Source organism: Barbus barbus, assembly GCF_936440315.1.
Source record: "Barbus barbus genome assembly, chromosome: 23".
NCBI lineage: Eukaryota > Metazoa > Chordata > Actinopteri > Cypriniformes > Cyprinidae > Barbus > Barbus barbus.
Genome location: NC_136751.1, coordinates 30,152,972 through 30,179,191, shown reverse-complemented (window position 1 = coordinate 30,179,191; position 26,220 = coordinate 30,152,972). Strand labels below are relative to the sequence as shown.

The 26,220-nt window shown below is 35.5% G+C and overlaps 1 protein-coding gene across 4 annotated transcripts; it reads left to right on the top strand.

Annotated features, from left to right (window-relative positions):
• Nucleotides 1-1,295: 1,295 nt before the first annotated feature.
• LOC306843290 (semaphorin-7A-like) lies at nucleotides 1,296-21,760 on the top strand. 4 transcript variants are annotated; one of them, XR_013781829.1, is made up of 15 exons: nucleotides 1,296-1,450; nucleotides 2,114-2,253; nucleotides 2,565-2,612; nucleotides 3,202-3,303; nucleotides 3,865-3,943; nucleotides 7,051-7,143; nucleotides 7,298-7,443; nucleotides 8,913-9,076; nucleotides 9,883-9,988; nucleotides 12,026-12,200; nucleotides 12,870-12,979; nucleotides 14,793-14,938; nucleotides 15,338-15,366; nucleotides 18,405-18,814; nucleotides 19,076-21,756. XR_013781829.1 is itself a non-coding variant. In XM_079374677.1 (14 exons), exons 1-14 carry the CDS (start codon nucleotides 1,354-1,356, stop codon nucleotides 18,761-18,763), a joined length of 1,794 nt encoding a protein of 597 aa, XP_079230803.1. In that variant the 5' UTR covers nucleotides 1,296-1,353; the 3' UTR covers nucleotides 18,764-21,760. The 4 variants fall into 4 exon arrangements, 2 of the variants coding, with proteins under 2 accessions (XP_079230803.1, XP_079230804.1); XR_013781830.1 differs by having other exon boundaries at nucleotides 1,315-1,450; nucleotides 3,205-3,303; nucleotides 19,076-21,573; XM_079374677.1 differs by having other exon boundaries at nucleotides 18,405-21,760.
• The last annotated feature ends 4,460 nt before the right edge of the window (nucleotides 21,761-26,220 follow it).

Genomic DNA, 26,220 nt, shown 5'->3' with positions numbered 1-26,220 from the left:
TTTTTTCCACCCCGTTTTAACATGTATTGCTATGAAGACTGGCCAGCTGTCAGGCATGTTCTGATTGGTCAGATCACCTTTCAATCAAGCTCTTTGCAAACTGTGTTTAGGGACCAAATCGAGTAGTTGGGTGACAGAGTTGTTGTCAGCTCGTGTAGTGTGTATAACCCCTGGTTGCGGATCATTTACATAAAGTCATGTAGTGTGAACACCACAACGACTAATAGACAGACAATCAAGTCATGTAGTCTGAACGAGCGATCTGCCGACGTGTAAAGTCGTGTAGTGTGAACTTGGCGGGTGATCGGCGCTCCGCGGTCTTTATGTGTGAACTACACCACGATGCATCAAAGACGCTCGTCGCCGAACTGTGTGAACTTGGCTTTAATAATAGAAAAAATAAATAAATAAAACAACAGCTTCTACGCATCTCAACCAATCAGAACCAAGGACCGGAACTATCGGTTTTATATATATATATAGGCTATAATATAAAGTAGTTCACCTCAGAGAAAATCCTGTCAGAATCTGTTTCTGCGATCGACACAGAAAAAGAGATTTATAAGATAAAGTGTGCTACAAATGAGTGTTTATTAGTAGGTTAAATAATTTGAATAGAAATACCAGTTTACAACATCCAGCAGCACAATGAACCGTTTTACACAGATAATGTTAAAAACAGCTAAATAGAGTTTTATAGAGAATTAACGCCAGCTCTTACATTAAAACAAGATGGAAAGATAAAAAAATGAATTTCCATGGATCTAGTTTTTTTTGCATCTGTTTGATGATTAAATCTCCTCAATCGGCTAGATGGCGCTGTCACAAACTATATATATATATATTGGGGGTCAAAAAAGCACACACATAGTTTCTGTTTACAAGAAGAGTAATATAATGTCGCAGAGTTAGTTTAGACACGGTTAGTTTATTTGGCTGCTTTAATAATTCCCATCGCTTGTGTTAATCACTCAAATATAACGCTAAAACCAACTAATAAACCTTAAGAACGCATCTCTGTCTGTTATGATGATGGCGACACGTGGACAAGTTGTGCTTTATTTCTAATTTTAGTTTAGTTAATTTATTTTATTATAAAACTGTAATTTGTTTTATTTACATTCTGTTTACAGTGGTTTTAAAATGCTTTAGGCAGTTATACTGGAGCTCATACATTTTTTATTAGTCCCTCAGGAACAAATAATAGCGTTTTAATAATAAAACTGAGTAGAATTATTACTCCCTCTGTTTCAGCCTCGGTGATGACGAGTGTTAGTTAACTCAATAATAGCCCCGCCTTGAAACGAAGGAAGTCTCAGATCATTCAAGCGTTTCATCAACTCTCAAGTTAAGATGGACTGGACGTTATTTTGTGTTTTGTTGATATATATTTCATATGTTAGTTCATCAAAATTACATTATGATGCTCGAGTGACGGTGAACAATGAAGGTAAGCTAATATTTACTCAATATTTACTCTCAAGATCATCTTTATGTCAAGAAAAAGACTAACCGATTATATTAGATCATGTTTTGTTGAAATATATAGACAAATAGATATTAATATCATGCTTAGATCCAAATTTTTATATTGAACGATACAACATTTTGATGTCAACTCAAGCCTTTAAAAGAGAGAAGAAAAATAGTTAAATAGAAATAATAGAAAATAATTAATAAACCAATACAGTCAGAATAAATGATGTTTTTAACCGTGTTTCATTTTCTAGTCACATTAATGTCACATCTTCATGTTTTTCCCACCAAACCACCCCCAGTCTCTTATCTCAGACTCACAGCTCTCTCTTCTGCATTTCTGTGTATCACTTGAACCGCTTTAAACTACACTACACTTTATTTTGTTGTCCTTGTTACAGTGTAATTATACATTTAAGTACTGAGTAATATTAATTAACTTCATGTACTTACTATATGGTTTGGATTAATTGGGGTTTGGCTTAGAGTTGCATGTAATTTTGCATAATTTATTGTTATAATAGTACATGTATCGTGTAACAAGGACCCCTTAAGATAAAGTGTTAGCGATCTTTTTAATCACAAATGTTTGAATACACTGCACACTTTATAACTTCACACTGCCTCTCTGTTTCAGGGATAACCAGGTTTTCCTTTGAAAACAATAATATTAATTTGGTAAAGCTCGTCAGAACCTCTGGTAACAATATCACCTGGGTCGGAGGACCCAAGATCCTCTACTCCATCAGCCCAACACTCGCCTCCAAACCCCATCAGGTACAGTCATATTTATCATGTGTGTATATACAGTAGATGACCTCTGAACGGTTCCCAGCGGCTGATTACTCTAGTTCATCTGCCAAGAGAAACATGATATTTTACTTTAAAATGATCATGCAAAAACTTATGCAATGTAGCTTTTTCAATGCAAAACATTGAAGAAATTTTTTTTTCTTTTTAAAGTATAATGTTAGTGGCTTGTGGAACATAAGCAAGCATGAAGACGTCACTTCTCTTGTGATCCTTTATTTGCACAGCGTCATTGTTCTGTTTAATGTCTGATGCACTATGTTTGGATCCTTGTTTAGGTGAATGTGCCTCTATGTGTGGATGAAAGCAAAGATTCAGGCAACTCTGTAAGTATTAAAGAACAGAAGATGTTTATGACCCTGTGATATTCACGCTTCCCACAGGATCAGGTTTTGCTCAGTGTTTATACTGTAGTTTATTGACATAACCTGTTTAACTAGTTACATGCAAATAACCCCGAACAAGAAGACCATGTTTACAAAAAAGTAAAAATTCAGGTTATTCTCTAGTAATATCATCACAGTGTAATCCTATGAGTTTTCCAATTGTTATGAGAGTTGTAAAAATAATGTAGAAGTTAAAGCATTAAAACGCTAGATTATTCCAAAATGTCTTTGGTAAACGTATTATTCTGCTCTCATATTTGCAGTTTTCAATACTCCTTCAGATGCACAAGATGTTAATACGCTTTTATGTCCAATATATTTCCTAAAATCATTCACAGGAGGATGCTTTCCTGTCAGATATAACATATGCACACTTCAGTAAAAATTCAGGTTAAGGTTTGGTGTGTTTACATGAACACACCTTTTATTATGCATAATTGAACATTATAAACAGTGTTGTTTCAGGGGTTGCTGGTAGTTTGTGTCTCATTAAGGTCACTGACAGCTGTTTAACTGTTGGTTTTTCCAGCAGCACTGTTCACACAGGATCTCTCTGCTCAGAGAGGGTGTGGATGGAAATCTCCTGTTTATCTGTACATCACATGATGGAAATACAGAGTGCTGTAACTTGGTATGTCCTGTTTTTACTGTATGCATTTTAAACTCATGTGAAAGAACAACCCAAATTCTGGAAACGTTTGTTACATTTGAATAAAATGTAAACTAAAAGATTTTCAAATCACATGAGCCAATATTTTCTTCGCAATAGAACATAGAGAACATAAATGTTTAAACGGAGACATTTTACACTTTTATCCACTAAATGAGCTCAATTTCAGATTTGATGCCTGCTACAGATCTCAAAAAAGTTGGCACGAGGGCAACAAAGGGCTGAAAAAGCAAGACATTTTGAAAAGATTCAGCTGGGAGAACATCTAGCAACTAATTAAGTTAATTGACATCAGTTGTGTAACATGATTAGCTATAAAAGGGATGTCTTAGAGAGGCAGAGTCTCTCAGAAGTAAAGCTGGGCAGAGGCTCCATTTATGTTATCTATGTTCTATTATGAATAAAATATTGGCTCATGTGATTTGAAATTCTTTTAGTTTTCATTTTATTCAAATTTTAAAAAACGTCCCAACATTTCCAGAATTCGGGTTGTATGAAACTGAGCCATGTCTTTTGTTCCAGAACTCCAGTTATTCTCAGATCAATTGCTTCAGGTCAGAACATTATGAGCCAGATATTAATGAGCCGTCGTTACTTGTTGGTGAGTATTACACATTTTAATAAGTATTGAAATGCATTCATGTGCATGCATGTTTGCACATATTTTTAGAATCGCAAAAATAATGGCAGTTTCATTTCTTGTTGAATATCTGTCATATCTGAATGAAAAGCTGCATTCAGCGTCCATATCTCTATTAAATGTTAAATGATGAATGAGAGACATTCTTGACTGCCCACTTAGAGATTCTTGATAATGACTAATATATTGTTTTCCACATAGCTGAGCAGAGTGGAGCATTATTACAGTATTTAATATTAGAATCAGGAACATATTAAGCAGGCTGCGCTTGGTTAGGTTTCTCAGACTCCTACTTTCCTTTCCTCTCCATCTCTGTCTGCCATGGTTCTGAATGCAGATTCTAATGAAATGTTTTTAGAAGTGCAACTGTTTGACTCGCAGCAGGTGTTTTGAAATATTGAGGCACTATTCTTGGGTAAAACTACTGTTTTCGGAGCCACATGGGCTGTAGAAATAGACAGAGTTGACATTATGAAATAGTGTTTCATCAACATGATGCAACATTGCTTGTTCTAGCAGTGGATCTGGAAACTGCAGACGTGTTGAAACCCAGTACTGCTGCTGATGCTCACAATGAAGTTCATGCATTTGCATGATATCATTTATTGCTGATACTATATAACTCATTGTTAATGTTCAACTCGAAATAGACGACGAGCTGACAATATCATGTTAACGCTTCACCTTCATGTCATTTCCAAACCCATATGACTTTGTCTCATGTAGAACACAAATGGAGATGTTTAGTAGAATGTTCAAGCTGTTCTGTTCCATACAATGACTGTTAAGCTCCAAAAATGACCAAAAAGCACCATTAAAGTATTTTAACAGTAGTCCATTTGTGCGTTTATGATGCACGTATGCTGCATTGCATGAGGAGACGGAATTAAAATCTTCTGTTATAAATAGCCAACTGGATATACAGCTATAAATGCCTCTTTTTGGGTTCCTGGAAAGTCTTGCAGTATTTAGATTCAAATGGTCATTTTTGGTTGAACTACAGTAAGTGTCTAAATTCTTCACACATTCAACACAAGCAGTTTTCTGTAACGTTGTGTTTAGATCAGTGGTTTGCTGATGAGGAAACTGCAGAGGAACCAGACCTTTCCGTGTGCTGATGTCTAGAGATTGTCTCCATATATAGATGTGTACAGACTCATGTTAACCCTTATTTAAAGGAACACTCCACTTGAAAATAGGCTCATTTTCCAACTCCCCAAGAGTTAAACAGTTGAGTTTCACCGTTTTTGAATCCATTCGGCCGATCTCCGGGTCTGGCGGTAGCACTTTTATCGTAGCTTCTCTAGATCATTTGGTTAACTACTGTAATAGGAATGAAACAAGCGCTATACTCAGGTCTGTGCTGACTTGCTGTCTGCACGCTAAAAGCCTCTAACAAGTGCCCCCCCCCCCCACCCAAAATTAAAAAAAAGAATATAATCAATAATTATGAATTACAAAATTATAATAAAGCTACCTGATGCTAACTTGAGGTAATTTTTAAATATAAAGTCCAAATATTTTTATTCCACCAACTAGTTAGAATTGATTTGATGGAAAACAAAGGATTTGATGTTCAGAACAGAATAACTACAGCAATTGCCCATTTCCCCTTAAATAACACCTACTCTGTGTCTACAGGCCCTGTTCTCATCACATCACCAGTGTGAGCTTCATAGTGAAAACTTCTACATCTCTCTCGTCAACATATCCCATAGTTACAATTAAAAATTATCTAAATTTTTACTGTCTTTAGTCAATTCTGAGAGTAGTTTTTTTTAAAGGCCAAAAGAGGGTTTGTGCTGTTAGTAAATCTGGCTCTTAATATTTATTATATTTGTTGAATATCAGTCTGTTATGCTAAAAAAAGTTGCTTTGTGTTGTTTGGCACATCCGTATTAGCTGAGTACAATACAGTATTGTTATGATTATTATTATTTTTAGGAACAGGAACTTGGGCTGGTTATTCCAGCCTTGAGTAGATGCTTGCGTAGTACAGTATGTGCCAAACTCTTTCCATGACCTCCATGTTTGACGATGGGGATGATGTTCTCGGGGTCATAGGCAGCATTCCTCTTCCTCCAAACACGGCGAGTTGAGTTGATGCCAAAGAGCTGGATTTTGGTCTCATCTGACCACAGCACTTTCAGACAGTTCTCCTCTGAATCATTGGCAAGCTTCAGACGGGCTGTACATGTGCTTTCTTGAGCAGGGGGACCTTGCGGGCGCTGCAGGATTTCAGTCCTTCACGGCGTAGTGTGTTACCAGTTGTTTTCTTGGTGACTATGGTCCCAGCTGCCTTGAGAAGATCCTCCCGTGTAGTTCTGGGCTGATTCCTCACTGTTCTCATGATCATTGAAACTCCACGAGGTGAGATCTTGCATGGAGCCCCAGTCTGAGGGAGATTAATAGTTATATTGTGTTTCTTCCATTTGCGAATAATCGCACCAACTGTTGTCACCTTCTCACCAAGCTGCTTGACGATGGTCTTGTAGCCCATTCCAGCCTTGTGTAGGTCTACAATCTTGTCCCTGACATCCTCGGACAGCTCTTTGGTCTTGGCCATGGTGGAGAGTTTGGAATCTGATTGATTGCTTCTGTGGACAGATGTCTTTTAAACAGGTAACAAGCTGAGTGCTCCTAATCTCAGCTCCTTACCTGTATAAAACACCTGGGAGCCAGAAATCTTGCTGATTGATAGGGGATCAAATACTTATTTGACTCATTAAAATGCAAATCAATAACGTTTTTGAAAAGCATTTTTCTGGATTTTTTGATGTGTTATGGTCTCTCACTGTTCAAATAAACCTACCATTCAAATTCTAGACTGATCATTGCTTTGTCAGGGCAAACGTACAAAATGAGCAGGGGATCAAATAATGTTTCCCCACTGTATGAGATTGTTAGGGTCTTGTTGGTGGTGAAAGTCAAAAGACAGTGTAGATAACAGGGCAATCCACTGAACAGTCTGTACACCACATTTTCATTCTGGTAAAAAATGAAAATCATTTATTTTTATTACATGCTACATGTGGCGTCCTGTCTGATTTCTATATTCTGTCTTTCAGGTAATATGCTGTACTTTACCAAGCCTGATAAGGGGTTATACAGGATAAGCAACAACAAAAATGACAACATTTGGTCTCAGTCGATTAGTTCGGGTGAGAAATTAGTTTAAACAATACTACCCTCATGTTTCAGTGTTAAAGTGGTTCATTGCCATCGTGAGAATTTCACTTTTTCACTGAAATCTGTTCATGTCATTATCAGAACGATACTGGTTTGATTCTAAACAGCGCTGTTTTTTGTCTTTAGAGCGAACATACCTGAAGCTGATCGCTGGTAAAGGACAACACAAAGACAAAGTTTATTCCTTCTTCACAGAGAAAGACAGGAAAGACAAAGAAAGTAAAGACGGTGAATCTGAGCAGTGGATTCCACGAGTCTCTCAGAGCTGCATGGTGAGCAGAATCACACCAGAAAACATGAAGCCAAGTTATACTACAGCACACAAAGTTATGATTGCAATTAGAGATGTGTCCTGACCTTGCCTAATCTGATAATGATACTCCACCCAAAAATGAACATCATTTACTTCCATGTCGTTCCAAATCAGTTATATACTGTATATTCATATTCATTATATTAATGTTTACTTCAGATACAGTATATATAAAATAACACAAAAAAGCAGAAATGGTCAGGGTTATATATTACATGTAAGGCTGTGAGTATATTTTGGAACTGAAGCACAGTATAGGTATCACTTCTGTTTTTCAGCCCATTTATCGACATCTGATCACATGTCTGTCAGTAAGCAGCACTAAATGCAGTCGGATGTTCTTGTGTTTTGCATGTCTGTCTCTAAACACAATAAGTGTGTATGGCCAGTGTTTTCCACAGGATTTTGAGAGACTTGTGGCAGGTGACATCACATTAATTTGCATATTATTTCGTCAAGTTTGCGTTCATTTCAGATCTCTTCTACTCTATGAACTGTCACATACTGGAATACAACTGAATGCTCAATAAAGCTGTCCACATTATATTTTCTGTTGTCATACATAAAACAAGTATAAATAGTACACATGACCCATTAATACTACATGCTAACCAGGAATCACTCTCACTATACTCCTTAAATCCTGCTTTATAATCACGACATCGTCTGATAAAATCAATATACATCTAACTTACACTAAAAAGCGACTATATGCAGTGTTTTGGCTCTACTACTGTTTTGTCTCATTCAGCGCACTGCCTGCGTCTGAGTAACAAACTATGAACAGAATTTCCTCTGCGCTCTTTCACCTCCTTAAATGTGACAAGTGTTATTTTAGTAGGTGTGAAATGCACTTGGCTAATGGCAACACCTGCATGTTTAATAAAGATGTTTCTCTGTAACTCAGCCACATTTGTGCTAAAGGGAGCATTTATATAATTACAAGCTCAGCTGCTGATGATGTCAAATGCAGGTTCTGGGAGTTCAGATGTTATCAAAGCTCTGAAAAGATGCATTTGAGATATTTTCTAGTAAATTGATTCTTACAAGATGACGTATCGATAAAGTGGCTTTTTTGCATCATAAATCAGGGTAGTGATCTAGATTCCTGGTCCTTAGGTTTCAATTTTCTTGATTGCATTATATCATTTGAGAATTCTTGTGAAATTTCAGCCTTTTTAAAATCAATGTGCAATGCAGAAACACTTGCAGAACCTATTTGTTAACCCCCTCATGTCAGTCCAAATCTGTATAACTTTCTTACGTGGAAGAACAGATGTTTAGCAGAATCCTCATGCTGATTTTTTATACACATTGAAGGCTCACAGGAGCTTTCAGGCTCCAAAAAGCACCATAAAAGTAGTCCATACGACTCTCACCCTATGCACTGAATACATGCAGAATTAAACACAACTCAATGTGTTTCAGAACGACAGAGGCGGATCTAAGAATCAGCTTCAGAACAGCTGGACGTCCATGATTTACACCCGTCTGTTCTGTGGGAGAGGATATGAATTCACTCAGATGATAGATGTGGCCACACTGGACACAGACAACAACACCAAAATTTATGCCCTTTTCAGAAACTATTGGTAAGACAAAAACTTCATCTCATGCTTTATATTTTAGGTGATCATTATGTGACTTTAATAGTATTGGGGTTAATGCATTACAAATAATGCACGTTATTGTAATCAGATTGCTTTTTTAAGCAACAAGTAAAGTAATGCATTACTTTTTAATTTAGAAAGAAATATTGGAGTTACTTTTTCAAATAAGTAACTGTTACTTTTGACTGACAGCTGTCGTATTGCCATGTTGAGAGAAATCAAGTAAGAGTGTTGAACTTTCTTCTCTTGCATCTTATTCTTAATGCAATCCAGAACGGCAGCACAATTGAAAGGTTTGTTTTGATCTGCATTTACATTTCAGGCTTAATTATTCCACTTTTGGTGTGAAAGGGCTTTTATATTTGCCAAAAATACTATTTTTTTATATTAAAAACATACAAGTTCAGGCCAGGTGAGAAAAAGTAACCCAAAAGTAACAATGCATTACTTTCCATATAAAGCAACACAACTAGTTAGGGAGTAACGCAATATTTTATTGCATTACTTTTAAAAGTAACTTTCCTCAACACTGGCCTCTATAGTTGATTCAAATGTCTGTAAATATCAACGAAACTCCAATCTGTATCTGTTTAAAATGCTGAGTCTGTTGAATTTGCCGTCATGTCAGTGTAAAAAGCAAACATGACTGTTAGCGAGTTAGCGAGTCGTGTTAAAAGGTCCAGAAAACATCGGTCATTTGACACAGTTCCACAAACACTGATGTAATAAAGAGAGGATGTGCAGCTGTTGCGTGTGTCTCAAATGTGAAGCTCTGTCTCTGTTTGCAGGAACATGAGTGCTGTGTGCGTTTATAACATGACTGAAATCAGCAGAATCTTCACTTCCTCTAAATTCAACTCCGACAAGGTTCCTGCCAAACACCAGCCTGGAACGGTAAAATTAATCCTGTCACTTAAGCAATATATAATATACTGTACAGCAAATCTCAACTGAGTTGTTTCGTCCAGCTTTTTAATTTTTAATCAAACTAATTTTTGATTAGTAATATGCATTGCTAAGAACTTCATTTGAACAACTTTAAAGGAGATTTTCTCAATATTTAGATTTTTTTGCTCCCTCAGATTCCAGATTTTCAAATAGTTGTATCTCAGACAAATATTGTCCTATCATAACAAACCATACATCAATGGAAAGATTATTTATTCAGCTCTCAGATAAATCAAAAACATTTAGAAAAATTGACTCTTAAGACTGGTTTTGTGGTCCAGGGTCACACATTATCATCCAGCTCTGATTATCTACAGTAAATGTGACTATAAAGTAGGGCTGCACGATTATGACAAAAATCATAATTGTCGATTATTCCCTTGAAATTGTAATTGCTATTATTTTTTACGATCATCACAATTTACATTGAATGATGTTTATGCCATTGTTTGAAGCAACTGCATGCCATATTTTTAGATGAAAATAAACAAGCTGAAAACACACAACGTCTATAGTATTAAGCCTCAAATGTGAACTATACATTGGATTGGTTTCTTCTTTAAATAAAAAAGTAAAAATACGCATGGTATTATAATGCTATACTAAAACTAAAATCAAAACAATGCAAAAACACTTAAGATAACGTAGAAAGAAAAGAACACATCTTAACCACACAGAATAACATAAGTGGATTCTGAACGATTATATAATTGTGGCATCTGTAATTATAATTGTGCTATTTGAAATTTGATTCATTGTGCAACCCTACTATAAAAGCATTAAGATAATCACAGATGTGCTTTCAGTTGTCATTACAGAGCTCAAAAGTGTTTTTTTCCTATTTCTCATTGGCACTTCACTGAATGATGAGTTTTGAGCCAAAACAAACATCTCCAGATGAATCACATGACAGCATCTGAGTCACAGACAATTCAATATTGTAATAAAACACAAAGGTGCAATACTGTGTACTTAATGTGTTTTATGAGGGAAGAAATGAACTGCTCATCTCATAATCTGAATGATGCAATCACTCAGTCTGGGGTTTTGTGTCCTTTTAAACATCACAAGCAACTATGAGCCAGTTTTACTAAACAGGGCAAATTAGCGCCAGAGTGCAATTCCAAAACAGCACCGATGGGTGGGGAAATTTCTGCGGGTGATTTACTAACAACATGCAAATTAGAGAACACAGATGCAACATCTCATTTACATATCGACCAATGCAATATACCAAGTGCAGCGCAAATTAGCGGAGTCGCAAATAAAGAAATAAAGAAGCCACAGTATGTTGAAAAGAACCAGAGGCCAAAAAAATTAAAGGTTGCAAGACATTTTGCAAGAGAGCTGGTATTGCGTGACTCCTAGTTGAGGGCTCCAAGTCGTCTTTTATTTCCTGAAGCAAATTAAAAAATAACATGGCTTGGCAAACTATATGTTCTGTCCAAATAAATTAATAGGTGAGGAAAAATCCACGCGCTCTCTATTCACTGCAACAACAATTGCAGCCATTTCAAGTGCAAAATATTTTAAGACATGATTTTTTAGGCATTAAATAATGGCGCAAATGCCAGTAATTTGACGAGCGCAAACGTTAGTAAATCTCGTTGCGTGATTCATTTGAGTACTCTCCTCCCATAACTTTTGCGTCTGAACTCCTACAAATGCATATTCAATAAGGTCAGGCGCAAAAATAACTGTTTCCACGCCTTTTCAGCGCTAATTCGTCACTGTGCATGTTTAGTAAAACTTGACAGTACTATTTTAACGCCAAAAGATGGTTTGTGCTGGTGCAAGCTGTTAGTAAAACTGGCCCTAATGCTTTTAATGCGCGAGTGCTACCTAAACAGCATCTGATTACTCTCAGTTCTCTGTCTATGGAGATTCAGAATGAGATTTTTACATGACTGTTGAGATGTGTAGTCCGAACAACAGTAATGATTATCTTTCCCATTCGTTCTAATAAACTACTCGTTCCTTTAGTGTGTGGAGGACAGTACTCGTCTAAGCAGTGAAGTGCTGGGGTTTATGAAGGATCGTCCAGAGATGAAGGATCGGGTGATGCCAGAGAACGGCCCCCTGCTGTTCAAACACCGCCATTACACTCATATACAGGTGGACCGGGTACAAGGCCACACCGTCCTGCTTCTGTCTCTAGGTACGTGAATCCTGAGGAATTCAATGATTTTTTTTTTTAAATTAATGATTAAATGTATAATGAATTAATTTCTATGAAAATTATCACAAAGCAATTAATGCTGGTCAATTGTGCATATGTGTCGATTATAATGAAGTGCTTCTCATCAAACATCCTGTTTCACTCAGAACAGAGGATAAATGGGATGTAAATGCAGTTTCGTGTTGATTTAAACCAGTTAAATTCTCCTATCAGTTCCACATTTAGATGACTAACTGTTGCAGGTTCATGTAATGACAAGGAGAAATATAATGAATCATTGATAAAGTCAGACGACTGAGGCTGAATGAATGATAACTATGAGGAGTGTAGCATGAGTTATCAAAGTTGCACAATCTAATAGTTTCCAACCCTAGTGAGCTAAGTAGATGTCATTGTTAGTCATCAGATGTTATAACACCATATAGCAAAATTATGCTACCTAATATATCACAGTCGCAGAATGCATTGTAGCGTGCTCAGTGAAGATGATGTAATTAAAGCATGTTATTTCACGTAAAAGCAACATGTAATGTAAAGCTTCATGTGAATAGTAGATCTCTGTGTGATGTGCGTGTGACGGATAGCATGCTGTCTTACTAGGTAGTTCCCTATGCAGACTAATTGTCCTGATGTAATATTTTCTCACAGAAAGTGGAGGGGTTCATAAAGTGCTGGAAGAGCCTGTTTTTGTGATTGCGGAGTATCTGCCGTTTCAACGAGGGACGCACATCACCAGCATGCTGCTGGACACTTCGAAGGTACGACGCAAAGTAACACCCAACTCCTCACTTCAAAGCAAAGCAGGAATGCCAGAAGTACTAGGGCCCTATGACTTGCTTGATATCTTGATATCATATACACACAGCAAAAACATCTTCATGCAACCCATCAAAATAAAAGTTTGGTTCAACTTGAAGAAATTGTGACAGAAATATATTACTATACTACTTCTAAAACTAATAATATCAAAACATTATTTTTAGAGGAATAAAACCACCGTTTTGAATGATTTAACTTTAAAAGTAAAGGTTTAGAAGGATTAAAGGATAAATTAAATTAAAGTTTTAAGTTAACCTTCATTTGATTACCAGAATTTCTGAAAAATAAATAATCATTATTGTAAAGGAAAATAAATAAATTGTTTTTATGAATTCAGTTGATTAGACATGCTTTCTGATTATAAAAATTTCATTAAACTATTAAAATGAAATGCAGAATAAAATAAGACACAGAATTTGGTTAAAAACAAGTATATATAATAAAATGTATATAATAAATAAAAATAAAATTTGAGAAAAAAATAAAACATTTCATAGGGTCCTCAAAAAAAAATTGTTTTTTTCAACTTTTAGTAAATTGTTGTTAAATTGTATACATTTCATGGCTGCAATCAGTGTTGGGTGTAACACGTTACTAAGTAATCAAAAACAAATATTCCTGATTATAAAAGCCCGTATGAAATCCTGTATCTGAAAGCTTGAAGTGTCTACTTTTAAATGAACGAATTCAAATCGAACATGAATAATGAATGAAAATAATCAAGATTCATCTAATCATAGTTTTTGAAAGAAGCATAAGCTGGAATTTACCTCAGAAGAACAGCGTGATCTGACACGGCTTTATTCAGTGGAGAAGATCATTTCTGTCATTTATTCGTACCTACATTAGTTAACGTGTTATTTTTACATAAACCTGTACGGATTTTACTAGTTGGGCTTTTCCTGAACATCTTGCCAAACTGAAATGTATTGTTTAACTTTTCTAAAGCTTTTTTGTTATTCAAACATTTTGTAGAGTATTTCTATTTAAAGAAGGTTAAATGTTTAAGTATTACAGTTGTTTTAAAGCTAAAATGTTAACTATTCTATGTTTGACTCAGATTGAAAGAATATAATTGAGTTTAATTTCTATTGTCTTTGCTTTAAGGTTTATAGGTATTTTAAGATGTAGCCTAATTAGTGATTTGAATAATTAAGTTTTCAGACAGAGTAATTAGTAAAGTAATTTAAATACAATATTGATTATGTAATTAGTAATTGTAATTAATTACTTTTTGAAAGTAACTTGCCCATCACTGGTTGCAATTAAATAAGACCGTAAAAAAAAATGTTAAAATGGAACATATAGTGTCCTAAAGTACCTAAAATCAATAATACAATTTTTAAAAGTAATGATGCGGATCTTAAACAGTATAGCCTGCCGCTAGCAACGCCAAGGTCATAGGTTTAATTCCCAGGGAACGCATGATCTGATGAAATGATTATTTTCCATGGAATGCAAGTCGCTTTGAATAAAAGCTTCTGCCAGATGCAAAAATATAGATGTTATTCAGTGTGCCAGTGATCATAACTGTATTAACAATGAGCTCAGGATTTCACAGAGCAATCTACAGTTATACTTGTTTTATTTTACTTTCAATTGCTCTGAATGTAGACATATGGAGAACTTCAGTTGTGTCTTTTGTTTTTATTAGGCTAGTTTCTTTATTTTGTTCTTTGAAATCTATGATTGATCTTCAATTTTTAAGCATATAAATCATGTTATCAGCTAATTATCGTGTTTATTTCTCAGAGGCGTCTGTATGTGAGTTCCAGTAATGAGGTCGTTCAGATTGACCTACAGGCATGTCATGTGTATGGAGATGAGTGCAACGAATGCAGATTATCTCGAGACCCCTACTGCGGTTGGGACGGTTTGCATTGCACCTCTACAGCAGGGTGAGACCTCAATGAACACACATCTGCTTCCTTCCTGATTACACACGTATTTTAAGCTAAAGCTCAAAGCCACTGTCACTGAAGCTCGTCGTAGTTCTTTAATAGACTGAGAGAGTTGTGCAGTGATGCTGGAGTGTCATGGGTAATTGTAAAGTGGTTTCATGCTGGTTTGGGGGTCTCTGTGATCTGCAGAATGAGCTACACGCTAAAGTTTCATACTTGTGTTGCGTTGTTTGAGGTTTGTTCAAATCATTTTAAGCACTAGTAATACTTGACTTGTAGAATGCATACACAATCATCCTGAAACCTCAACCACTGAAAAACTTTACCTGCTCGACCACATGAGCAGTATAAAAATATAACAATCGTCATCTCAGTTATGTGTCCTCTTTTCCACAGAAACCCAGTCCAGGATATCAAACACTGCAGTAAGTATGGCTTTTCGTTATTGGGTGTTTTTGGTGGTTTTCACACTAGCCACGATCACTTTGGTCTCAATCTGAATGTGATTGTTCCTGAACTATATTTTAAGGCAGGGCTGAATAAAATGTTCTTGTAAATCGCACCACGGTTCCATTGCAAGCAAACTTAGACCACCTTCTACACAGTTTCAGGTTTAGTGCTGTGGTCTACAACACCAACTCATCTCTGCTTCTGCTCTGAGTTTGTGTCATGCATTTATGCAAAACACACCAACCATCTTCCCTTACTTATAATGAGAAGTGCTTAAAAGGGAAGCTTCAAAGGCTGTTTTTCATCCAAATAAACAATCAATGGTTTAATGTTTGAAAATGAAGACAACCAGAAGTATTAGCATTGTAATTTTACAGTTATAATGTAAAATAATAGTTTATGAAGTATTACAATTTCTTTTTTTATACTTGTTAGTAATCAGTATTAACTTTTATTGTCAATTTTTAAAATCACAATTTTTATAAAAAAACAAAAAATTGTAATTACATATTTTCCCACATCGTGCAGCCCGGGTGTGAAAGGCTACCATGTCTTCTACTCACTTTGAATCAGGCTTTGCTTTTTTAGTATATACGTACTACTTTCCTACATAGGCAGCTGTCTTTTTAGCGAGCATCCGATCTGAAATGAGACTGATTTGAGACGCTCTACATTGGCTGCAACTTTGATAGGGCTGCTCACAAAACGTCTAATTATCGAGTCTGGCTTTAGCATGTGGCCATTCTAACAATGCTGTCTTAAGCCAAATTATCCATTTTAATTCAACGATTTCTACTTGAACTACAGTATATTTATAATCAACCAGCTTCATTTGCTATCTAGGTTGTTGCTCTGCAAAGAGATTGGCAGCTCAAGTGTTTTTGAAACAAAATGTTTTCAGATATACCAATTTATGTCAATTTAATAAATGCATCACATTACCGTCTGCTCTGGTAGTGCGATTTATTGTAATGCTTTTTTCCTCAGTTGGTCAGAACAAAAGTGGCAGATTTGTTACTTAATTGTTCAGATGACAATATTTAGTGAAAATTCTTATTTGGTTCATACATTTCAAGACGTAGGCTGTGATTCCTAAGTACAGTACCCAAACCGGTGTGGTGACTGACAGCCACATATACAGCGGGTAAAATAAGTATTGAACATGTCAACATTTTTCTCAGTAAATATATTTATAAAGGTGCTGTTGACATGAATTTTTCACCAGATGTTGGTATCAACCCTAGTAACCCATACATACAAAGAAAACAATACAAATAAGTTCAGAAAATAAGTTGTGTGTAATAAAATGGAATGACACAGAGAAAAAGTATAGAACACATGAAGAAAGGGAGGTGCAAAAAGCATGGAAAGCCAAGACACCAGCTGAAATCTATCAGTAATTAGAAAGCAATCCTGCCCCTTGTCAGTGGAAATTAATATTAGTTGGTTCAGTCCCAACTAATGGCCTATAAAAAGGTGTCTCATGACCAACGTGTCACACAAAACATTTCATGATGGGTAAAAGCAAAGAGCTTTCTCAAGACCTTTGCAACGTTATTGTTGCAAAACATACTGATGACATTGGTTACAGAAGGACTTCTATACTTCTGAATGTTCCAGTGAGCACTGCTGGGGCCATAATCCGCAAGATTTCATCATAAACCGGCAATGACCAGGTTGGCTGTGTCTTGAGACAATGATCCCAAAGACACAGCCAAGGAAACAGCCAAGGAAACTCTCGATTGGTTTCAGAGAAAGAAAGGAAAGCTGCTAGAATGGTCCAGCCAATGTTTTGAAAGAACTAAAGATCAGAGTTCATAGAAGAGGCCCACAGAACCTTCAAGATTAGAAGACTGTTTGTGTGGAAGAATGGGCCAAAATTACACCTGAGCCACTAGTTTCTCCATATTGAAGCATCTTGAAGCTGTCATTACCAACAAAGGCTATTGTATGAAGTATTAAATCAATTTCAGTAAGTGTGTTCAATACTTTTTCCCTGGGTCATTCCATTTTATTACACAGAACTTAATTTCTGAATTTATTTTTTGTTTTCTTTGTATGTATGGATTACTTGGACTGTTACCGACATCTGGTGAACATGTCATGTCAACAGCACCTTTAGAAATATATTTAATGAGAAAAATGGTGACGTGTTCAATACTTATTTTACCCGCTGTACTCCTCAAAACAGATTCAACGCACAACCCATGTAAAGAGAATAATTCCGCAAATAACTGCAGTTGCAGGTTTCAAACAGAGATGGCGACAAAGAGCCAACACTTAAGGACTGCAGCTTTAGTTAATATTAATATAATAATAAATAATTATTGTTAGATTTTGACTTTGCTATAATAATAATAGCAGTGCTGTCAAACGATGAATCGTATCCCAAATAAAAGTTTTTGTTTACCTAATATATGTATGTGTTTATTTACTATGTGTATATAAATACGCACACATTTAAGAAAATGTTAATTTATTAAATGTTTATATATAATATAAATTATATGAATACAAATATAAACGTAAATATTTTCAAAATATATACTGTATGTGTCTTTATATATACATGCATATATATATGCACAGTACACACACACATATTGTGCAAACAAAAACTTTTATTTTGGATGTGATTAATCGCATCCAAATTATTTTCCGACATAGGCAGCTGTCTTCTTAGGGAACGTCCTAACTGATAATGCCGATATTTACATTATCGGCCATTATCGGCTGATTATCGGCTGATTATCGGCTGATTCCGATATCAGTTCGATAATATCGTGCATCCCTAGAGTCTGACATTAGCATGGGCCCATTCTAACAAAACCATCTTGAGACAAATAATCCATTATATTTATATTTAAATGTATAGTTATTGAATGAAATACATTTATAATCAACTAGTTTCATCTGCCATTGCTGACAGCTCACGTTTTTGAAACAAAATTTGAACAGATTTTACAGATACTAAAAAATTAACAAATGCATCCCATGACCATCTGTTCCACAGATAAGCCTGAAGCTGCACCGTCTAAGACTGAAATCAGTGACAACTCTCCAGTGATCCTCGTCTCTCCATCCTCTAAACACTTCCTTCTCTGCCCGGTGACATCAAACCATGCCTCATACCAGTGGTACCACGGTAAAACACGTGAGAAGTGTGTTCGCTCTGAGCAGAGCTGTTTGTATCTCATTGACAGCATGAACAAGACTCACGAAGGGGAGTACAGATGTGAGTATTCAGAGGAAGGCTATAATAGGACGGTCAGGCAATACAAGCTCAGCATGAGCCGATCAGATGCGCTGCGTCTCACTCCTGCGCCGTTACTGCTGCTCACAGCCTATCATGTCCAGCTACTGAACTTTTGAAAGTATTGCCTGGAAGTTCCCAGGCTAAAAAAAACAAAACACTTCCATAATGTACTTAAAGTGCACTAATTTTGTACTTAATATACAAAAAATTATTCTTTAGTAGTACTTAAGTGTACTCAACTGTGCTATTTTGGGACACCATGAATATGAACTACAGTAAAATGCGCTTTTAAAGTACTATCTCTGTATTAAAAAATGTATTTAGTTACCACGTGTAGTACACTTGAACCCATCTTTCATACTCTGGTACACTCGAGTGGTGTCTAAATGCATTTTACTGTAGTTCATATTCATGGTGTCCCAAAATAGCACACTAGATGATCTTAAGTTCATGTTAAGTACTAAAGAATAATTTGTATATTAAAAACAAAATTAGTACGTTTTAAGTACATTATGGAAGTGAGCTTTTTTAACCTCGGTTATCATCCACACCCTATTTAATAATATTATGAATTTTATTGATTATCATTGCCATATAGAATTAGTTCAGAGCTCAAATTGGTGTTGCGAGTGGTTTGATGTTTAATGATGGTTTCAGAGTTTTTTCTATAATAACTTGATGAATCATTCATAGATTTGAAATGTGAGTTAATGTGACCCTGGACCACGAAACCGGTCATAAGGGCAATTTTATTAAATGGATATTAATACATCATCTGAAAGCTGAATAATAATCTTTCCATTGATGTATGGTTTGTTAGGATAGGACAATATTTGTCTGAGATACAACTATTAGAAAATCTGGAATCTGAGGGAGCAAAAAAATCTAAATATTGAGAAAATCACCTTTAAAAGTTGTTCAAATTAAGTTCTTAGCAATGCATATTACTAATCAAAAATTAAGTTTTGATATATATATATGGTAAGACATTTACAGAATATCCTAATGATTTTTGTCATAAAAGAAAAATGTATAATTTTGACCCATACAATGTATTGTTGGCTATTGCTACAAATATACCTGTGTTACTCATGACTGCTTTTGTGCTGCAGGGTCATGTATATGGTAAATACTCCTGATGTTTACTGTATTTGTGCAATACAGAGCTTCTCATAAAAGCCCAGTTAGTCATCAGTCATAAGTGTATGAAAACACACGAGGTCGATGTGGGAGAGTTCAGGATGTGGAGAGATTCTAGGATGTTTTATTGTTCTTTTCATGACCAGCAGTGTTTTTGTCATGTGATCAGTCAAACATTTGGACACAAACTTTATGTTCCTCATGATCATAAACAACCTTTTGATCTAAAGGAGTCTAAACAGTTTAGCTAAAAAAATAAATCAATATTTTAATAGATTTAAAAAAACAAAATTTACTAAGAATTTTAGTGGACAAAAAATAAATGAATAAAAAGAGGCTCATATATAAGAGTCTTCACTTGTATAGCATTTTGATCACCGCATCATTCCCAGACTTTTATATGTGTGTAATTTTAGAGAGGAAATGAATGAACTGATCTGTCTAAATGTTTGACTGCTATCTTATGTAATGAATGTAATTTATATCTCCATGTGTAGCCTTGTGTGATTGTTATTTCCAAAGGACTAGTGTTAAGCTTAATAATTTATAATGTAGGATTTAAAAATATAGGTAGAAAATTACATTTGATCAAGATCATTTCAAAATGTACAGCGGTGACGATTGTTTTATTTGTCATGTTTACATTACATTAGACAATGAAATATCAAATCAGGAGTCATTTATTGCAAAGAAAGATTGTGACACACTGTTCAACTAAAATTTCACCATCAGTGTCACAACACTTAGTTTTGATTGTCAAATCCTGGGTTTAGTCTTTTTATCGACTAGTTTTCTTTCAGTCAGCTGCACAGGTTTTATATTTCTGATTAATTGTACGTCTCATTGATCTGAGCTTGTGCACCACAGGTTTTAAGTGAAAACAAAGACATTATTTGTGCACTGTAAAAAAATAAAAAGTTGAGCAAGCTTCAGCAGATTTTTGAGTTTTCTCAACTTCTTGTTTTGTTTATACAACAAAAAGTTGAGAATTTTTGCCAAAGTTGACTTTGAGATGAATGAGGCCTAAGATCAATCAGAATGAAATACAAAATCTATGCTAATTACAAAAAGAAAAGGAAAAAAGTTGCTAAAAATATCGATGAGAAATAAAAATGAGAAATTTTTACGCAATATTTTTGTATGGCAGTCATTTTTGACTGAGAAAATCACAAATGTCAGGAGGTGGAAATATCTATCTATCTATCTATCTATCTATCTATCTATCTATCTATCTATCTATCTATCTATCTATCTATCTATCTATCTATCTGAAGTGGTTAAACCCTGTGTGAGCAAAGTCAGTATGTTTTATTTCAATACAATAACATTAACCTCTCAGGGTCAAAATGAGCAAAACAGCATGAGGATGAGGAGTCTTGTGAGCAGCTGACTCACAGCGTTGTTTCACAATCAATTAATTATTTTAGTTAAGTGTTCACTATAAACTGTGAAGCTCCATAAGAGCAAACATCATAGAGTAATTCATACTTAATGAACTTTGACCGTTTGTATGCAGTGATGTGAGTCATATTTATTTATATCAGTGAAATGCATGAATGTATAATAAGGAGGTGATGGGTAAAGCCGGTCTTGACCACAGTCACTAACTTGGTTTATATATAGATACATGTATAAAATTTGCCAGAAGATGTTTATTTTTTTTCTCGTTTGTACTTTCTGATTTATATTTTTGTATTTACTGCACTGTGAACTATCTTAGAATCTGTAAAATTTCCAATCTCAAAGGAAAAAATGATTTTGCAATAAATAAGTGTCTTTAAGCATCTTCAGGAAGAGGAAGTGAAGGGCGAACACACCCACCACAGAGGATCTGGCACCCCACCCTCTCACCTCTGTAAAGGTCGGGGAACTGGAATATCATGATCAATGCATCATTCATTCCTCTCAAGTGTTGGTGGATTTACTCTTTCACACACTGATTTTTCTAATTAAAGACTTTGAAAATGTCCCTTTACGCCTCTGTTAGTCAGCGAGTTCCTTACAGATGAGCCCGGATGTGACCGGCAGCATCTGAAACTCACTGCACTGATCGTGTAACACAGGAAAACCATCAGCTGTTTAGTAACTAAAAGTTCAATGACATTTTCTGCATCAATGCTTTTCACTTTTTTTTAAATGCTGTGGCTGATCTCGCAATAATTTAGACACCAGAAGCCAGATTCACTAAACATTAAGTTGAAATTTCTTCTTTAACTGCTTTTTTCTTATTTTCTAATTTGAGAACAATTTAGAAAAGCATTGTTTTCCCAAAAATTCTTAAGAAACAAATCACCTCTTAAAAGTTAGGATATCCTCAGACATGTCTTAATTCCCAAACAGTAAGAATGATACATAAAATGTATTTACTGAAAGAAACACAACCCAAACAGTGACCAGGAAAACCATGAATAGTTCAGAGGACTCTACCATTTTTACATTTTCACACCAGAGGTTGGATTTATGAACTGATTAATATTTATTTATTAAACACTGATTTTTTTCATAATTTTTTTTTTATATATAAAATGCATGTGATATAATGCCATATGGATTTTATTTGCTACATTCTCATAAAGTAGTAATATTATATGTAGTTAGTGTTATGCTGTAATGTTTAAATAAAATAAATTCATTAAAACAGTTCAAGACAAGTTGGGGGTTACACTAAATCTTAAGTTTATCTTAAAGTGCCCCAATTATGTATTTTTGAAAATGATCTTTCATGCAGTGAGTAAAACCGCTCTAAGTGAATGAAAACATCCTGCAAAGCTTTAAATCTGAAATGCACCGTGTATAAAGTTATTAGTATAAAGTTATTACTTGAAGCGAGCGTTAATGGCAGAGGGGAAACCCTCAAAATATTACTATTATTGTGCTGTTCTAAGAGTATTTCAGGTGAGAATGTAGTTGTTTAAAACTCAAATCTGCGGTTTATTTATAACGAAAGTGCCTGTTTGAAAATTAGTTTCGCCGACGTGAGCTCCAGGCGCTCAGCGGGCGCTCAGTGCTCGTGTATCCCACTGAGAGCAGCCTCACCGCGGCTAGTCCTTCTGACATCTGCCACTGGCTCTGATGTCTCTGTAGAGGATAAACATGAAGTAAAATTCGTTTTGGGTAAATCTAACTTGGTCTCATGAATCTATAATTTTTTCCAGGTCATATCGTTTTGGTTGAGCACAAAGTTATTTTTCATAAATTATTTATTTATTAATCATAATACAGCGCTTACTTTGTTAATGTGACTAATTTGTTTGCTTTTATCTTTATTTCCTATTACATAAGTCTCTTATACTTTAATGGCTATTATTGTTCATTAAAATCGACATTAGTTGTGCTTGTCATATTACATTTTATTACACAGTGAACCTGTTGTTGAGGACTCCCAAAACCAAAATATGAACCTTTTATTATCCATAATAGGGGCACTTTAAGAAAAAGAAAAGAACATTCTTAAAGTATTTTTTAGGAATGCACAATACTCTTAACTTGTTAGGAAAATACAAGACATTACAAATTGTGCCGACAATTGCATTTGGTATTCGAGTGTCTAGAGCTTCATTGGACAAAAGTTTCATGAGTTCATGAAACTGAAAAAAAAAGAAGCTGAAACTTGTACAGAATAAGCCATATTGAAGAAAACATACAGAAACCAAAATTAATCACACAGATGAAGATACAAAGTAAAGCTTTCTGTATCTTTTTCAATTAAAGCAAGGATGTGTTGATTGATTTTGGTAGATCAACACTGAGTCCAGGGCTGACGAATTTACACTGAGTGGATATAGAGTAAAATAAAGTGAAACAAACAAACAAACTGTTTAAAAGCCCTGAGAACCATGTCTTATACTACTAACAAACTTAATGTCAAACATGTACCTTGTTGCACTTTAATATACAACCAGTTCAAAAAGCATTCACATTTTAATTAAAACAGCATGCACAAAACCCACTGCGCATGCCATAGAAGAAAATTCAAAGTCAAATCAAGCAAGCAGACACAAATGTTAAAGGAGGTATCCATATCTGCAGCTAAAACAGAAATCAACAGGAGAGCTTTCTGATTCACAAAAAGCCAGATTTAAAGATCTCTCAGACTCACGAGCGCCACCTCTAGCTGACAATAACTAAGACTGAAACTATAATATCATAAAATAAGATACTTGCAAGCTAACTAGCCCCAACATTCATCATGTTATAAAACTTAATTAAAAACAAAAAGACTGTCTGTATGTCTGATTGATAGTTTTATTCAGTAAAATGTGAATATTCGAACCGGTTATGAGTTATCAGAGATAGGGCATATTCCAGGTTAGAGACGCCAGTGAGTCGAAAACAATGGATCCCAATGACATTTCGGATGCTGAGGAAATTTTAAATGTTTATTTACACTCCTATAACGGACCACAGATAAAATGATGAGCCTGGAGAGCAGGACAGGCCAGGATTAGACAGAACAACGGTCAGAGGAGACACATTGAGTTGATGTGAGGAGAACAGGGCAGGTGTCTTAAGTGAGAGACCTGGCTTACAGGTATACACACATATAACGTAATCAGGCAATAGCAAAGCTAGTATTGGTAAAGTCTCTTTACTTTAAGACAAGTCATGCCACTCGGCGTCCATCTATGAAACGCCTCTCGGGCATTTGTATGGGGAAACATCAAATTCTCCAAAATTGTTCACTAAGCTTACGATTAAATTACATATTTGAAATCACCAATGAAATCGAACAACAACTGTGTCATAAATGTTGTTTCTTTTGCTCAAATAGCGTTATAAAAAGCGCATTTCTCAGGCTAGAGCATGTGCAGTCCTCTTTCATTCAGAAGGCAGGGCTTCCTGCGATCGAGCGTTGCATTTTTCCCCATTCAAAACCATACGAGTGACATGTCTTGAGTATTCTATAGTCTTTGTCTATGGCCACATACACACTACAGCTCAATTCGGTTCTCAGTTCACCTTTTACTCCTTAAACGCTTTCTGCAGACATGAGTGTGTTTAGAGCAGAGATCATTTATTACTCTAAGCTAAATATGTGAATGTATAAACACATAGTATATTAAAGATTTGAAAACCATTTTAAAACCATCTGAATATTATTATTTTTTTCAATTACAAGTTGCCTATATTTAGGTAGATCACACTAGGTAAGTCACACTTTTTGACGCCATTGGTATAAGACAATCAATATTGACAGCATACAGACAAGTTGTCTGCTGGGCCTATAGCATTCTGTGCAGGCACATCAGGAAGCCCTTAATGTGTTACCTGCATGTGTTGTGTCAGCCATTAGAAGACCGTTTACAGAGGAAGGAGGACTTTATAAAGGTTTTGAATGGCCCCATTTTGTTGACAATCAATAAAAAAATTATCACAATCAAATTGTCTTACTGTATAATAACTTATGAAATTTACATTAGATATACAGGGGCTGGTCATAAAATTAGAATATCATCAAAAAGTTGATTTATTTCAGTAATACCATTCAAAAAGTGAAACTTATATATATATATATATTTTTTACATGATTATTTCCCTTAATTTTGATGATTATAACTGACAACTAATGAAAGTCCCAAATTCAATATCTCAGAAAATTAGAATATCAATTAAGACCAATGCAAAAAAAAAATGATTTTTAGAAATGTTGGCCAACTGAAAAGTATGAGCATGTACAGCACTCAGTATTTAGTTGGGGCTGCTTTGGCCTGGATTACTGCAGCAATGCGGCGTGGCATGGAGTCGATCAGTCTGTGGCACTGCTGAGGTGTTATGAGAGCCCATGTTGCTCTGATAGTGGCCTTCAGGTCATCTGTATTGTTGGGTCTGGTGTCTCTCATCTTCCTCTTGACAATACCCCAATGATTCTCTATGGGGTTCAGGTCAGGCGAGTTTGCTGGCCAATCAAGAACAGTAACACCATGGTCATTGAACCAGCTTTTGGTACCTTTGGCAGTGTGGGCAGGTGCCAAGTCCTGCTGGAAAATGAAATCAGCATCTCCATAAAGCTTGTCAGCAGAAGGAAGCATGAAGTGCTCTAAAATTTCCTGGTAGATGGCTGCGTTGACTGTGGACTTCAGAAAACACAGTGGACCAACACCAGCAGATGACATGCAGCCCAAATCATCACTGACTGTGGAAACGTCACACTGGACTTCAAGCAACATGGATTCTGTGCCTCTCCACTCTTCCTCCAGACTCTGGGACCTTGATTTACAAATGAAATGCAAAATTTACTTTGAGCACTGAGCAACAGTCCAGTTCTTTTTCTCCACAGCCCAGGTAAGATGCTTCTGATGTTGTCTCTGGTTCAGAAGTGGCTTGGTAGCCCTTTTCCTGAAGACGTCTGAGCGTGGAGACTCTTGATGCACTGACTCCAGCTTCAGTCCACTCCTTGTGAAGCTCTCACAAGTGTTTGAATCAGCTTTGCTTG